Source organism: Manacus vitellinus, unplaced genomic scaffold (assembly GCF_001715985.3).
Source record: "Manacus vitellinus isolate BGI_N305 unplaced genomic scaffold, ASM171598v3 scaffold_31_pilon, whole genome shotgun sequence".
NCBI lineage: Eukaryota > Metazoa > Chordata > Aves > Passeriformes > Pipridae > Manacus > Manacus vitellinus.
The window spans coordinates 2,510,679-2,526,296 of NW_021940379.1; the positions used below are offsets into that span (position 1 = coordinate 2,510,679).

Below are 15,618 nucleotides of genomic sequence, written 5' to 3' on the forward strand. Positions count from 1 at the left end.
GCTGCCCAGGGAGGTGGTGGAATCCCCATCCCTTGGAGGTGTCCAAGGAACGCCTGGACGTGGCACTCAGTGCTCTGGGGACAAGATGGTGCTGGGTCCCAGGTCGGCCTCGATGCTCCCGGAGCTCTTCCCACCCCAAATTCCCCGGAATTTTCCCCAGTCCCATCCCCGCCGCCCCTCGGGCTCCCCCGTCTCAGCGAAGAACATACCGCTCTCGCGAGACCCCCCGCGGCGCTGCAGCACCCGCTCTTCACTCTGCGTGCCGGCGCGCCCAGCGCGTGGACGTCACGGCGCGGTGCACGTCAACGCGGCGAGCGGCGCGGCGGAGGCGGAAGCGGCGGCGTCGTCCGGGCCCATGAGCGTTGTCCCTGGTGGGTCGATCCGCCTGGAGCTGGCCGGGGCCTCCCGCTGCCCAAGGCTTCGCCTACAGCGCGGGCCGTGGCGTGCCCGCGCCCCCGGGGCGCCGCGCGCGTACGCGGGGCTTCGCGCCGCCGGGCCCATACCCAACGCTGGCTTTGTCCCCGCAGGTCCCGGACAATGCAGCGGAGAGCACCGGCGCGGCCCCCGCCGCCGTGCCCGCCTGCCTGCAGGGGAAGGGCCCCGGGGAGCGCGCGGCCATCCTGCACCAACACCTGGGGCGGCGGGAGATGACCGACGTGATCATCGAGACCATCCGGCCCCGCGCAGGTACCGAGGGGCGCGGGCTGGGGCTGTCCCGGGGCTGTCCCCGCTGCTGACACGGCCTGCGGGTGTTGAGAGGGCTGCGGGGTTTGCGGGTCTGGAGCCGGCCCGGCAGTTTGGAAAACAAGCAGAGGAGTTCAAGAATGTGCGTTGGGTGCGGGGGCAGAGCTGGTTGTTCCAGGCAAACACTTCCCACTGAGCTCATCCCGATCCACAACTTCCTCAGGAGGGACAGCTCCCGTCTCTGCTCGGTGTGAGCAGGAACAGGACCCAGGGAAGGGCTGAAGCTGTGTCAGGGCAGGGTCAGGTTGGATCTCAGGAAAAGGTTCTTCCCCCAGAGGGTGGTTGGGCACTGAACAGGCTCCCCAGGGCAGTGGGCACAGCCCCAAGGCTGCCAGAGCTCCAGGAATGTTTGGACAACGCTCTGAGGGACAGGGTGGGATTGTTGGGGTGTCCTGGGCAGAACCAGAAGTTGGACTGGATGATCCCTGTGGGTCCCCTCCAGCTCAGGATATTCCCTGATTCACTCCACAGAGGTTTAATTTCTTTCAGGCTGTGCCACAGCTGACCTGTGTTTCACTCCCCAGCATCACTGGTCCGTAGCAATGAGACCATTTGCTCTGTAAATGTTTAATTTCCCTGGCAGGGAGGGATTTAAGGATGGAAACACCAAGTCTGACACACATCCAGGGTGCACAGCAGGAGCTCCCACTCCTCCCTTGCTCAGCAAACCTGTCCCAGTTGCTTTGTGCTCATACTGGTGTCTGTTGGGATGTCACTGGGCACGGGACAAACCTCCTCCAGCTCAGTTCTGGGGCTCCCACGAGGTGTCTGTAGCTCTGCAATGTCCTGGGGGGCAGCAGGGATGAGGGGAATCTCGTCCTGCTGCTCCCCAGGGCTGTGATTTGTGTGAACACAGACTGTGCTCAGGGCACAGCAGCACCTCAGTAACCAGGAAACTCTTGGTTTGTGAAAGATGAAGCAAAAGCTGCCGTGGAAGGAAGGAAATCCTCAGAGGCTGCATCTGCTGAGGACAAAACCAAACAGGAGGATCAGAGCAAGGAGCGTGAGGCTGCTCCAGACTCCCCCTCCAAGCAGCTCCCTGACCAGATCTCCTTCTTCAGCGGGAACCCTTCGGTGGAAATCGTCCATGGAATTATGCACCTGTACAAAACAAAGTAAGGATGGATTCCTGGGAAGGGTGAGTCTGTCACCCCGAGGCTGGGGCTCCTGACAGGGATAAACAGGAAGGGTGACTCCTCCTGGGAGGGCACAGGGTGACTGAGGTTAATGTTGGAGCTTGGTGGACCTGTCGGAGCTGTGGGTGACATTGGGGGTGCTGGGAGCCTGTGCTGGGGACTGTAAGAGCATAAGACAAGCACAGATTCAAAAAAAAATGACATTTGAAAGCAGCTTCCTGAGGGATCCCACAATTTAATCATGATCTCAGGGCCTTGGTGACAGGCCTGAGGAGCTGCCTGAGGAGCAGGAGGTTTCATCCTGTACTTCAGGGGTTACAATTCCACACCATTCCCCTGTAATTGTGTGAGAACTCCCATTACAGGTCTTCCTGAAAGCCACCAGGAGCCCCCAAATGGGCACTGGAAATAGTAACAAACATTGCTCACTTGTTCTAGGAACAGTGATCCCAGCATCTGGGGCTGGGCAACTTCAGCTGCCTTTATAGAGAAACAGATGTCCAATCATTCCTGGCAATCCCATTGCTGTTGGAGCTGCCCAGTTCAATCCTTGGCTGAAGGATGGCTGTGCCTGTTTCACGTGGGGGCACTGGGTGTTCACCACAACCCCTCTCAACATTTACAAAAGAGAGTTAAGGTTGATAACAGCTCCTGTAGTGACTGCAGCAGTTGGAATGGTGTGTCCAGCTGTGTGTCCAGCTGTGCCCTGCCCCCCCTGAGGTGTCCCTGTTGTGTCCCCAGCAAGATGACCTCCCTGAAGGAGGATGTGCAGCGCAGTGCCATGCTCTGCATCCTCACCGTCCCGGCCACCATGACCAGCCACGACCTCATGAAGTTTGTGGCCTCCTTCTACGAGGTGATTGAGCACATGAAAATCATCAGAGACTCCACCCCAAACCAGTACATGGTGCTGATCAAGTTCAGCTCACAGGTAAGAGCTGGGAGCCCCTTGGCTGGGGAGGTGGCTGTGCTGTCACTGCAGTTGCTGCTCAGGGGGGTTGTGTGGCTTCACTGGCCAGATGTCAGTCAGGATTGCACTCACCCCTGGGGAAACAGCCCTGTCCCCCTTCCCTGAGAATTCCTGGGGCTGCTAAGGTCAGTCCCACACCTGGAGGAGAGTACCTGCCATGTTCTAGCTGTGATTTTTCTTGGTTTAGTTCTTGCTTTGTCTTGGCAGGATATTTTATAAAAAACAGTCCAGACACAGAGTTCTCTGCTATCTCACAACTTATTCAGAGTGCTGTGTTGTGCTGTGCTGAACAGAAAGGACCCAGCCACTGGGGCTCCCTGTGTTTTAGGAAAGACCTTTCCTGCTTTTCTGAGGAGCTGGGTGGTCTCACAGCTACTGTTGGTGTGGAGAGGACAGTCACCCCCAGACTGAGAGCCCCAGGGGTGCTTTGATACCCAGATAACACTGTTTGCTGCTTACAGGTCTCCTGAACTGAATCCTGGCTTTAAATTCCCCCCTCCAGTTCCTGTGTGGACCCTTCCACTTGTACATTCTCTTCTCCCAAATGCTAATTTCATATTTTGGGGTTGAGAGATGTTTCCCCCATCTGTGGATGCTTCCTGACATGCTTCCCATGCCCCTTGTGCACATGGAATATTTGTGTGAGTTTTGTGCTAATTGAAGTAGTTACAAAGTTTATTTTTGTCTCTTGCTCTACCAAATTACACAGGCAAATATCTAATGCTGTAAATCCCTAAACTTGTGCTCAATTCACCCTAAAATTCCTGTTTCTGAGGAAATTCCTTGGAGCTCTGTTGACCCCTAATGGCTGTGCCTGCAGGTGACAAAACAAATCTCCAGGGCATTGATGCTGCTGGCTGGAATGACCAGGAATTTGGGAATGTGGCATTCAGCTCATTGCCTCCAATCCTGTGTTGAGAAAGGGTTAGGGGAGTTACTGAGTGAAAAGGGATGATGGATTTGACAGGGTTTGGTTTGGTTCTGCCTCTTTTGCCTGGATTGTGGGTGGTGAAATGGACTCTTTCCCACAGTTAAACTGTTGCTCCTTTCCCTGTCATCACTGCCCTGCACCGTGTCCCTCTTAAATTTTTGCAGAGACCAAATCTGCTTTACAAATGCCCTGAAATTGCTGACAAGGGGCAAAACAGATGCTGAAGGGAAATCCCTCATTCCTGCTGAATGATCCAATATCAGCATAGCTGTCACTGCCCTGGACTTCATTTTGTGTCTTCCAGTGATGATGCCAAAATGCAGTGCCTGGAGCTGAAATCCCTCCCCTGGTGTTACAGGGCTGGGGGAGGGGAGAAAGGAGGATACAGGAGGTTCCTCCTCCTCTTCCTGGGTTGTGTGAGCTGTGAGTTTTCCCTTTTTAACTGGTTTCCCCTGCTCTGTACCCAGGCTGATGCAGACAGCTTCTACATGGCCTGCAACGGCCGCCAGTTCAACTCCATCGAGGAGGATGTTTGCCAGCTGGTGTACGTGGAAAGGGCTGAAGTCTTCAAATCAGAAGATGTAAGTTTGGTCTGGTTTTTTCCCTGCACTTCAGAAGATTTTAAGAGGGTGATTTGGACTGGGCAGAACACTGCAAGAACAGCTCAACTGCATCAACCCAAACCCTGCTTCCCGTTCCAGTGTCCTTGGGACAGTTTTTGTGGTGACTCTGTGGGTTTTATGCCTTGTCTCTGACCTAAACCTGCCTTGTGTTTTCATTTAGTGAACCCCCAGAGCACAGTGGGGCTGGTGGCACATGCAGCACCTTCACTGAGCCCATGCTGTGCAGAGGAACCCTGCTGTGGGCTGTTGAATGTTGGGGATCACTTTATGTCAAATAAATTTTCACCCACTGTGTGTCGTGTTTCTGATCCCTGGTGCCAGCAAGAGAGAAGCTGGGCTTAGTTGCTGGTGCTTGGCAGGTGCTGAGCAGTCTGTTGTTGCCTTGCAGGGGGCCAGCCTGCCCGTGATGGACCTCACAGAGCTGCCCAAGTGCACCGTGTGCCTGGAGAGGATGGACGAGTCCGTGAACGGGATCCTGACCACGCTGTGCAACCACAGCTTCCACAGCCAGTGTCTGCAGCGCTGGGAGGACACCACGTAAGGGGCTTTGCTTCATTCCCACACCCAAACCCTGCTCTGAGTGTGGTGGGTTTGTGCTGACAAGGCAGTGCTTATCACAGTGGGGGCAGGAATTACTGCAAGGCCTGATGCTCTTGTTTTCCCATTAAGAGACTCCCAGAGAGGAATCTCCTTGCCAAAAGTAATTGAACAATGATTCCCAGGGGCCTCACTGCTGAGGCAGGGAGGGAGTTGTAGAGTAATGCTGATTATTTCAAAATACAGGATAAAAGTGCTGGGGTAAACAGCACTGAGTGCACACACAGCCCTCTTCACTCAGCCTTGTCAGTTTGGTTATCCCTAAAAAAGATGGATCTGCCCACCTGCCTGGAGGTGAGGGGCCCTGCAGGCTTCTCTCCTGCCTGGATGCTGGGAGGGGAGGAGGAGGAGGTGGGCAAGAGCAGGTGTGCAGGGGGACAGGACTGGGAAGGGGAAGGCAGGGAAGGAAGGAATGATGACAAGGTCACTCAGTAAATCAGGCAGGGGAAACTCCACACAGGCTGTTGTTCCAGGTGGGTGTGGGATGAGGGATGGGGGCCCATGCCCTGCATGTGGAGACCCTCCATGGCACTGGGCAGTGCTGCGGGTCAGACCTGAGTCTGTCCTTAAAGCAGCTCCTCTTGCTGCCTTAACCCTTCCCTGTTTGTGCTCCCACCAGCCCTCCCATCCCTGGGGAGGGGATTTCAGCCCCCGACTGGCACCCAGTCAGCTGCTCTGAGTTGGACATGTTATGCATTCCTCTGGACACTGTTTCCTGCACATCAGGCAGTCACAGCTACTGCAGCAGGAGGCTGCACATCTTCCCTGTACCTGCTCTGTCCCTGGGACCCTGATGCTGGATTCTCTGATGGAGTGTGAGGAAGATTTTAGCTCTCTGTCCATCACTCGTGAGCCAAAGCACCAGAACCCCAGTGTCATTGATCAGATGTGTAGCTGTGCAAGTTGATGGGCTGCTTTGCTCATAAATCAAAATCCAGTTTAAATTTGAAGCAATGGAGCTTAGCCAGTGCAGGGGCAAGATCCAAAATAGCACTTAAACATGTAATATACAATTTAAGCAGAACTTACGCTCCCCATCTCGAAGAACCATAAAGGAAAATCCCTGTCCTTGCTCAGGCGCCACAGAGGCTGTAAATGCCTGAATTTGTACAGAAAGCTGACTGCAATCCAGTTGTCTCCTCCCTGGAATAGTTCTGTGGCTTATCCAGCAGCTAATGAAAAATACATAAACAGTCCTGGCAGCAGATGTAGCCTCAGCTGCCCCGAGCTGAGCTGAGCTGAGCTGCTGGTGCTCTGGGTCTGGACAGGCTCCTTCTGCTCTTGGGTGTTCTGGCAGCACTGAGGTACTTCCAAAAGGGATGAGAGACCTCTTGAATCTTTGGTGGATCCAAAAGGAATGCCTGCTGCTGATACCTTTAGGTACAGTTATGGGGTGTTCTGCCTGGGAAGGCTAAGACCAAAACCCTTGGGTTGGGATGGAACTGAGGCATCTCCTCAGGGTTGTTTAAGCACAAAGGTGTGTTTGCAGTGTCACTTGACTGTTCTCAGCAGTGTGTAGCTACAACACCCTTCCTCAGCGGTGTGTAGCTACAACATGCTTGTGTTTGCAGATGTTCTTTATGGTTGGACTTCAGCTAAGCCAGATCCAGCTGAACCTGTGAAATGGCTTTGGGAGAACTGTTCTTTGTGCTTCTGTCACTCAGCAGCCTAATAGCAGTGACCTTGTGTGGAATGGAGGTCAATTTGAGTGGGTAAATGTGAACTGAGATGGAGGATACAGGGAGCATCCTGCTGCACCAGGCATTCCCTGGAGCTCTCTGGCTCTGTTTAATTACTGGAAGATGAGGATGGAGCAAACTGTGTCTCATCACAGTGCTTTATTGCCCCCCAGGTGCCCTGTCTGCAGGTACTGCCAGACACCAGAGCCTGTGGAAGAGAACAAGTGCTTTGAGTGTGGAGTTCAAGAAGTAAGTAGGTGGGTGGATGGTGAGTGAGATCTAGACTAGATCTGACTGCACAGCTGCTTGGGCTGCTTTGGGGGGTAATTCTGTGGCTGATTTTACCAATCAGGGGGGTATCAGCTTTCCTTTTGAGTTGGAATCAGTGCTAGGAAGGGATGTTACCTCACAGATTTCCTGTTTGGACAAATCATTCTGATTCTTAGAAAGATCAGCACATCAACTGATCAGAGTATGTGTGATGGGTGTGACAGCAGGGAGCTAAAGTGACCCTGAGCATGGTGAGCCCTTCTGGTCTGTGCCTTCAGAGCTTGCCTTGCTGAGCCTGCTGAGGTGCCTCGTTCCTTAGTCAAGGCCACTCTTCCATCCAGGTGGTGATTTACCAACGTGCCCAGCACCTGCAGGGTGGCCCATTGGAATGCCTTGGATTTTGGGCTGGGAATGGGTAGTTTCCCCCTCAGCCTTTGTATTTTCAGACTCTCACAACAGGGATGGGTGAAGCTTCATTTTCTTGTAGAGATTTATTGCTACTCCCATGAAAAAAATCTTGTCTCCAGTGAGCAAGGACCCCCTTCTCTTTGGCCTTCCAGAGGAGCAGGAAAGGGAAAGCAAACCCTGCTGGTTCCCTGAGGAAGGGACTGCACAGCACCAGCAGGGCAGCGGGGTGGGATCACACTTTCCCAAGGTGCCCCAGGTGACAGTGCTGTACCCACAGAGCTTTCCCTGTGTTGGCAGAACCTGTGGATCTGTCTGATCTGTGGGCACATCGGCTGCGGGCGCTACGTGAGCCGACACGCCTACAAGCACTTCGAGGAGACCCAGCACACCTACGCCATGCAGCTCACCAACCACAGGGTCTGGGACTACGCTGGAGGTGAGAGCTCCCCGTCCCTCCTGCAGGGTCACCTGGCTTGGGAACAGCTCTTGGAACCTCTTAGGAAGAGGAGTTGAGGCAGAGTTTGCCTGGAGATGAAGGAGTTTGTGTCTGCACTAATCCCTGTCTTTTGGAAGCATCCATCTCTGCTCTTATAGCAGCTTTAGTGGGTCTGGAGCAGATGGAGGAGGGAGAACATGACTGGAATGTATTTGTCACTCCCTTTCCATCCGTTTTCCCCGAGGTGTGGGAATGGGCTGTGGGAATAAATACCCTGTGAGGTGTCTGGGAGAAGTCTGCTAAAGAACCTGCCATGTGAGGTTGGCTCTGTGCCTCCCCGAGGTGCTGGTGCAGAGCCTGGGGGGTTAATTGTTCTGCAGGACTGGGGGCAGCCTGGGTGCCCCTCAGCTCCAAGTGCTTGGATTTTCTCTCCTCAGACAACTACGTCCATCGGCTGGTGGCCAGTAAAACTGACGGGAAGATCGTTCAGTACGAGTGTGAGGGGGACATGTGCCAGGAGGAGAAAATTGATGCCTTACAATTAGAGGTAAATATTTTGACATGTTGGGCTCTGTGTGGGGAAGTGTTTCAAACCCTGACATGACCACGGTTCAATCCCATCAGCTTACACAGCAGACCTGCTCCCTGCCTGTAGGGAATCATCTCCAGCCAGGAGCAGGAATGGCTTTACTGCTTTTTTTTCTTCCTTTTTATTTATTTTTTTTTTTTTTAAACCTTCCCTGGCTCTGCAGAGCTGATGCAGCGCCGTGTGAGCTGCAGTGTTGTCCTGTGGTCACTGGATTGAAGATGAGCTGGCTGTGCTGCTGCAAACACTCAGGTCACTGGAGGGAGAAATGGGTCTGAGTCACCCTCCAGACCCTTCCCAGTGGATCCGTGACCAGGGTTCAGAGCCAGGATCTGTCAGTAAGAGCAGCTTAGCTCCTAAACTGAACCAGGCTGTGGGAATCCTTGGCCAGCAAAGCTGACAGGCTTGTCTGACACCAGCCATGTTCTGTTCCCTCCTCTCGAACAGATAATGATTTATTTATTTTCAGTACCTGTTGCCCAGCTTCTCTCCTAACTAAAGGAGAAATCCCTGCTTCACTGAGCAGACGCTGCAGCACCATTTCAGCCGCATTAGACACGAGGGGATGTGAGGAGGAACAGCCCACAGGGACCAGACTTGAGCAGCTCATTGCTCAGATAAATATTTGGTTGCTTTTCCGTGAATTTTCTGACTAACACTCAGATGCTAAACCAGCTAATTTTAACCCTTTCTTCTGGGAGGTTGTTGCTTAAAGCATGTAAGATCTCTCTGTCCTGCGAGATCTAAATATTTGAGAGAGAATGAATTTGGCAGTGTATGTTGGCACTCAGAAATTACTGAGAGTGATCAAGGCTTTGTGCATGTTTAATTCTGCAGTGAATGGCTAATTTGGTGCTTATTAGCTTGATGATAAGAAATGATCAGGTTTTCCAGCCTTCTCATAACTCATTTGCAGAACCAGCAGAGAAGAGATGGGATGGAAGGCATCTATCCTCATTCAGATGCCAAATGACATTGGAATGGGCCATCCATTTAGAGAATTGTGAATAGTTACACAGAGCTGAGGGTGCTTTCCCAGAGACCTTTTTACAGGGAAGCTGGGCATGTGCATTGACCCTTCTGCCTTGGATTTGGGGCTGTGAATGGGAACTCTGCCCCTCAGCCTTTGGGATCTCAGACTCTCATGACAGGGATGAGTGAAGCTTCATTTTCTTGTAGAGATTGCTACTCCCACGAAAACAAGCTGTCTCCTCTTTCAAAAGTTCTTGTTGGGTTCAGCTCAGCAGAACTTTCACTTGATCCTCGTGCTCTGAAGGCTTTTCTTGATTTCAAAAACCAAGTGATTTGATTGCAAAATGAAACTGGTGAGACATGTCAGATGGAGGTGCAGTTGGGATGTGTGTCCAGAACCTTCTCTCTGCTCAGTTTCATCTGATTCAATTGATTTGGATTTTGGAGCCCTCTGGCTCCCTGATCAGCACAGCCCCCCTGACCACTCTGTGTCTCTCCTGTGTTTGTAGTATTCCTATTTGCTGACGAGCCAGCTGGAATCCCAGCGGATCTATTGGGAAAACAAGATTGTCCGGATAGAGAAGGACACGGCTGAAGAGGTGAGCTCTGCCCTGGGCAAGTGTGCAGGGCCCTGGACACTGGGAAATGGGAGAGAGAAGGAGCTGGTGGGTCCGTGGTGTGTGACGTGGCCTCGTGCAGCCTGTTCCGCTCCCAGCTGGGAAAATTGGCTCCGGGATGTGTCTGTCCCTTCTCTGGCTGCTCACATCCAGCAATTTGCTGCTCAGTGGTGCAGAAGCAGGTAGATTGCACCGAGATTGAAGGGTGATTTAAATGTGCTGCTGGGGAAACTGCAGCAGAGGGGAGGGCAGCCCGTGGTGCTGCAGGATCCCGGGCTGCCGGTGCCATCCGTCTCCCTGACACGGCTCTCCGGGGAAGGTTGGTGTAGCAGAGACAATATGACTTTAATTTGCTCGGCTGCAGGAGGTGGGAGCTGTCTCTCTGCTCCAAATGCATATTGATTTGCCCTTTCTTTTTGATCCCCTCTCTCTCCTCCTCACCCTTTGGGAAAAGTTCAGTCTCCTCCTATAAAGCATCCTGGAGGCAGGACTGCTTCAAAATGTCACCGGCAAAAATCCAGGGAGGATATTTTACTGCTTTTTCACTCTACATAGATCCTTTGAAGTAGGTTTAAAGTGATTCAGGATTTAGAACTGAGTCCTTAACTTTCCACACGACTTCTAATTAACCATTTAGTACCTGCAGTGAAATAAACGTAGAAATTGTGACCATTGAAATAGTGGTCACTGACCTTGTCCTAAAGAACAGTCCCAGGAATCTCAAGGAGAACCTTATAGAAGGAAAATATATATCAAAAATAATCTTGCACAGGACCAAGAAACATGATCCACAAAGAAATTCAAAGTGAAATGACTGTGATCCATTCCCCAAATGTGCTTTCACATTTAAAGATCCCAACAATGTTATTCATGGCACTTGCTCCGTGTAAGTCTTGTCTGGATTGGTGCCACCATGCAGTGTATTCCATTATCAGTGCTCAGGCTACTTCCCCAAATTACCCATCAGCTGCACAAACATTCCCTGATTAGGGCTGGAAGGCTTAAAACCTGCTCTGCATCCACTGTGGCACCAGTGACAGCACCATGTGTGCTGACACTGAGATGTGTCCACATTGCTCCTTCAGGAAAGCATTTTTCCTTTAAATTCCTGCCTCCACCACACCAGAGCGTGCTGTAGACACTGATATGGGGGAGTCAAGCATTCCTGACTCTAAATCCCCTGTAAGTCTCATGCTGGGGGTTTGACACACTCAGTGCTGCACTTGGAGAAGGAGAGCTTGGCTTTCTCCCACAGCAGCGCCTGGAGTGGGGCAGCAGAGGAAGAGGAAGCCGAGGAAGGAGTGTTTGTGTTTGTGTTTTGCATGAGTAAGATATTGGTGTCAGTGGGTCACTGCCTTATGACAGCACTGCTGAGTCAGTGCTGAGCAGGGGAGCCTGTTCATCTTCACACTTTGACCACACTTCCTTGAGGTTTGGTTTAAAATGAGCAAAAACCCAGCCTTGTAACACCTTAAGGTGGAAATGGAAATGTGAGTTTGCCGCTGGAGCCAGAAACAGGAGAGAATGGCTGAAGGAATGACTGCTGCAGGCAGGGAGAAGTTAAGGATCTGCTGCAGCTTTTGTGTGATCCTGGCACAGCTCTCAGCCCGAGTTGCTGCTCTGTGTGAGCAGCTTCCACGGCAACGTGGCTCCTTGTCTGTGCTACGAGGGTGACACGGGGGGCTCCAGCAGAACAAAGCCTGGACTCAGAGCTTCCCTTACCTGGGGAGAGGAACGGGCCGAAGTCTGGAAACCACTCCAGAAAACTGAGTGTCCTGACGAAAGTGCAGCGGACTTTGAGCTGGTTGAAATGCCTGTGTTTGTTTTTACAGATTAACAACATGAAGACCAAATTTAAAGAGACCATTGAGAAGTGTGACAGTCTGGAACAGCGGCTCAATGACTTGCTCAAAGAAAAGCAGTCTGTGGAGAGGAAGTGGGTACCGCTGCCAGGTTCAGTTCCATGCAGCCATTAAAGTGCTGCACACTGACATCCAAAAAGGAATCCTGCTATTCCTGGGCAATTCTGAGCTGTTTAAGCTGGAATACTGAGAACATGGCTTGCTTTAAAAAAAGCTCTCATTTCTGTAGGTGTTCCCAAAGGGGAAGTGCCTCTTTGGTGAGCAGCTTTGGGGTTCTCAGCTCCTTTTACACACTCTGCATGTTTAGCACTCAGGGATCTTTCCTCTCCCTGCTCCAGGGATCATTCCTCCCCCTGCTCTGAGGTAAATGCCAGCCTGTCCTGCCATTGGCAGATGCATTCAAAGGGATGAGAGGCAGCTCAGCAGAGGCACCACCCAGCACAGAGGAAAATGGAGATCTTGGGAATTGCCCAGGGGAAAGACATTAAGCACAGGGACTGGGATCCACGTGCTCCAGCAGACTGGGTGGGACTGTGTGCCCTGTTCCTCCCAACCTGTCCAGCAGCCCTGGCTGGAGCAGGGAGCCCAGGCCAGGGAGGTGGGTCAGTGCAGCTCACCTTGCTGGGTGGGAAGGGGTTGCTGTATGATGCCAGCTAACTTCCAGGGTAAAAGCAGTGAGTTGTTGGGAGCAGGAAGTCTGTGAATCACGAGGCTACTGATATCCCTTTGGGAGCATCTCGCTTCCAAGTGAAGTGGCATCTTCAGGGTCTTGGAGTGTGGAGGAGCCAGTGTCTGGGGGTCCCTGACTGCCTTCAGCTCTCTCAGGGTCCTGTGTAATCTCTGTGCCCTTTTTGGGACCTGTTCCAAAAGCTGCAGGTGTGTGCTCAAGGTTAGTCCCATCTCCCAAACATCTCACTGTTGGCATTTGTCATGAGGTGGAATTGCCTGACTCCCAAGAGAAGGGATAACTCCTGAGTTATGCAGTTAAGGAAGGAATTCTGCCTCACAGCATCCTGTTCCATGTACAGGTAACACACTGGTGCTGCACAGAAAATCCTGGGGGCATGTCAGAGTCTTGCATTGCCTCCCCTTGCCCATCTTTGCCAGAAAACCAAATTGCAGGTGGTCTCAGGGGGCTGGGGGCAGTTGCCCAGTACAAAGGCCGCAGTGGGGTTTGGCCTGGGAGTGCTGCTGTCCTGACTTGTGCTTCTCCCTGCAAGGTGTTCCCAGCTGAACAACAAAGTGGCAAAGCTTTCCAACGAGCTGAAGGAGGAGCAGGAGCTGAACAAGTGCTTGAGAGCAAACCAGGCCTTGCTGCAGAACAAACTGAAGGAGGAGGAGAGAGTGTTAAAGGAGACCTGTGAGCAGAAGGACCTGCAGATCTCTGAGATCCAGGAGCAGCTGCGGGATGTCATGTTCTACCTGGAGACACAACAGAAGATCAACCACCTCCCAGCCGAGACCCGGCAGGAGATCCAGGAGGGACAGATCAACATCGCAGTGGCATCTTCTGCCAGCTCCTCCACGGCAGGCACAGGCAAACCTTCCTCCAGGAGAGGCCGTGGCAAGAGGGGCAAATGAGCCTAGGAATGCTCTGCTCCCGCCCTGGAACTGGCCGTGCCGGCGCAGGCCTGGCTCACCTCGGGACTCCGGCTGGGAATGCCCAGCCCACTAAAGCTCAGCTAGAAATTGTCTTCAGAGCTGCTCATAAAACTGGCTGCCAGTCAGTGGAGGTGTCTGTGGTATTTAAAAGCATTTCACTGCACTATTTAGCTGTTTTTAGGCAGATCTTGATGACCATTTTGCCTTCCTACCTTTTCAGAGCCCCTCCTGTCATGCATTTGACTTCCTTGGAGAAGGTTTTGGGGTGGAGGGTGTGTCCATGTCAAACATCCCATTCCCTGCAGGGATGCTGTAGAGTAGGCTCAGCCCAGTGTGTAAGGCTTCTCCAGTTCTTCTCCTGGATTAAAAGTATTCTCAATTAAGAAATTATTTAATAAACAGTGTAAATTAGACTATATACATCTCCTTTTTGTATGTGCAGTCCTGGCACTGCAGAACTGCTAGTGCAGGAGTAGAACTGTAGTTTGGAAATAAAAAGGAGTGAGGTGTGGAAAATAAACCATCTTAGTGGTGTAAGAAACCAGGTGAGTCCTAAAGGCTCGTGATCTGGGAAATTAAATGCTTTAAGGGACTCTGCTCTGATCTCTTTCTTCATTTTACAGGTGGCCTTTGAGAGGCCAGTGCTTGCTGTGCTGCATTTGGGGCAGAAAGGGTGGAAGTTTTGTGTTCTGGACGCTATTTAATATTATTTTATAGGTATTTCTACAAATAAAATAGAGTCATCTGTGAAGATGGGAACATGCTCCTAGCATTCCAGTCCTCCTCCAGTCCTCACTGAGCTGCACTGGGGATGCTGGTACGAGCTCCAGAGCTGTTACCCTCAAAACCAGGTGAGGAGAGGGATGAGCTCAGCCTTTTACAGACTCTCTTCCCACATTCCTGTAGCTGCCAGGCCAGGTCTGTGGGAGAGCTGGATGTGCTGCCCACCACTGGACCCTTGCTGTGAGCTGCAGCTGCTGTTCCCAGTTCCTCTGATCCTGCTCCAAAACGTGGCACTGTCCAAAATCTCAGCTGGCAGAACTCCCATGTCACTTGCCCCGAAGGTAGGCAGGTCCTGTAAGGGGAATTTGTGGACAAACCTCTTTTGCTTTGGTTTTTCGTTGGTTTTCACTTAGATTCTCAGATTGGATGCTCTGGGGTGGGCAGTTTTCCCCTGGCTGGAGAAGTGACTGTCCTGGTGGTTGTTGTGCTCAGAATGGGAGCGTTTAAAGGCTGATCTGTTGTTAGAGATGGCAGGGGAGTCCCACAGTTGTCTTTCCAGCCCATAGGATGATCCCTGTCCGTTGGAACAATCATGATCTTAGTCTGGGACGCTGGCTGGCTGACCAGCTCCAGCCTAGACCCATGAAACAGCCAGTCCTTTATTGCTGGAGGTGGTTCCTTTTTTGGCCAGTTGAAAGGGATGAGTTACAATCAGTGGAATGACTTGGGAAAGGCGGGTCATTACAGTCCACTTCCTGACTGGATGGACTGGAAGAGTGGACCGTCACTGGAAATTTGGGGCACGTGTTAGTGCAGTCATGGCATCCACTGCTTGGGTCTGGAGATCTGCCCCAACCACCTGGAATTTGGACCTTTTCTAACTTTGTAGCATGAATGTACACTCACTTTTCCGTGTGTGGATTGTACAACCAGGCCTCTGCCTTCTGTAAATGACTCTAAGGACCGAGAGATGTACAGCACGGCTTGCTCTCCTAGAGAAACTATTTTATTTAAGATATATTTTTACACCATTAAGATCCTCTGACCTTTTGCTGAAGGCTTGCTTTGTGTAGAACACTAAGATGCTGTACTGTATCTTGGAATTCCTTTTCAAAAAATTTGATGGAAAATTAAACCAGTGTGCAGTTCTTTGTGTGTGTTTGACTGGAAGGGGAGGGAGGAGAAGGCACGGAGGACAACAGAACATGCAACTTGTTATTTTTGAAGTCTTCTGGTTTTTAACTCGAAGGCAAAGCTGTCCAAACAAGCTCTGTGTCATCTTTGGGCTGGGGAAGTTGGGCTCAGCTGAGCTGATCTGAGCAGATAAGGCAGGGCAATTATCCCTGGGCAGCTCATGCAGAAAAAGCAAGAATTGTTGAATACTTTGTGTTAAACCAAATTACTCTCAGTCCTCGAGTCCCTGCCAGCTTCTCCTACAGTCATCCCAGGTGACAGGACAACC

The 15,618-nt window shown here is 51.8% G+C and overlaps 1 protein-coding gene across 1 annotated transcript; it reads left to right on the forward strand.

Moving 5' to 3' along the window:
* Positions 1-85: 85 nt before the first annotated feature.
* Positions 86-15,304, forward strand: BRAP (BRCA1 associated protein). The gene is made up of 12 exons (XM_029961209.1): positions 86-475; positions 528-687; positions 1,658-1,859; positions 2,622-2,811; positions 4,249-4,362; positions 4,793-4,941; positions 6,854-6,929; positions 7,656-7,794; positions 8,232-8,341; positions 9,862-9,951; positions 11,802-11,905; positions 13,052-15,304. The coding sequence occupies exons 1-12, from the start codon at positions 86-88 to the stop codon at positions 13,410-13,412; spliced, it is 2,085 nt and encodes a 694-aa protein (XP_029817069.1). The 3' UTR covers positions 13,413-15,304.
* Positions 15,305-15,618: the final 314 nt, after the last annotated feature.

Coding starts and splice junctions, on each gene's coding strand:
- BRAP (XM_029961209.1), top strand. CDS start 86: ATGGTGCTGGGTCCCAGGTCGGCCTCGATGCTCCCGGAGCTCTTCCCA. Junction 476..527: donor CCGGGGCGCCGCGCGCGTAC/GCGGGGCTTCGC, acceptor TTGTCCCCGCAG/GTCCCGGACAATGCAGCGGA. Junction 11,906..13,051: donor AAGCAGTCTGTGGAGAGGAA/GTGGGTACCGCT, acceptor TCTCCCTGCAAG/GTGTTCCCAGCTGAACAACA.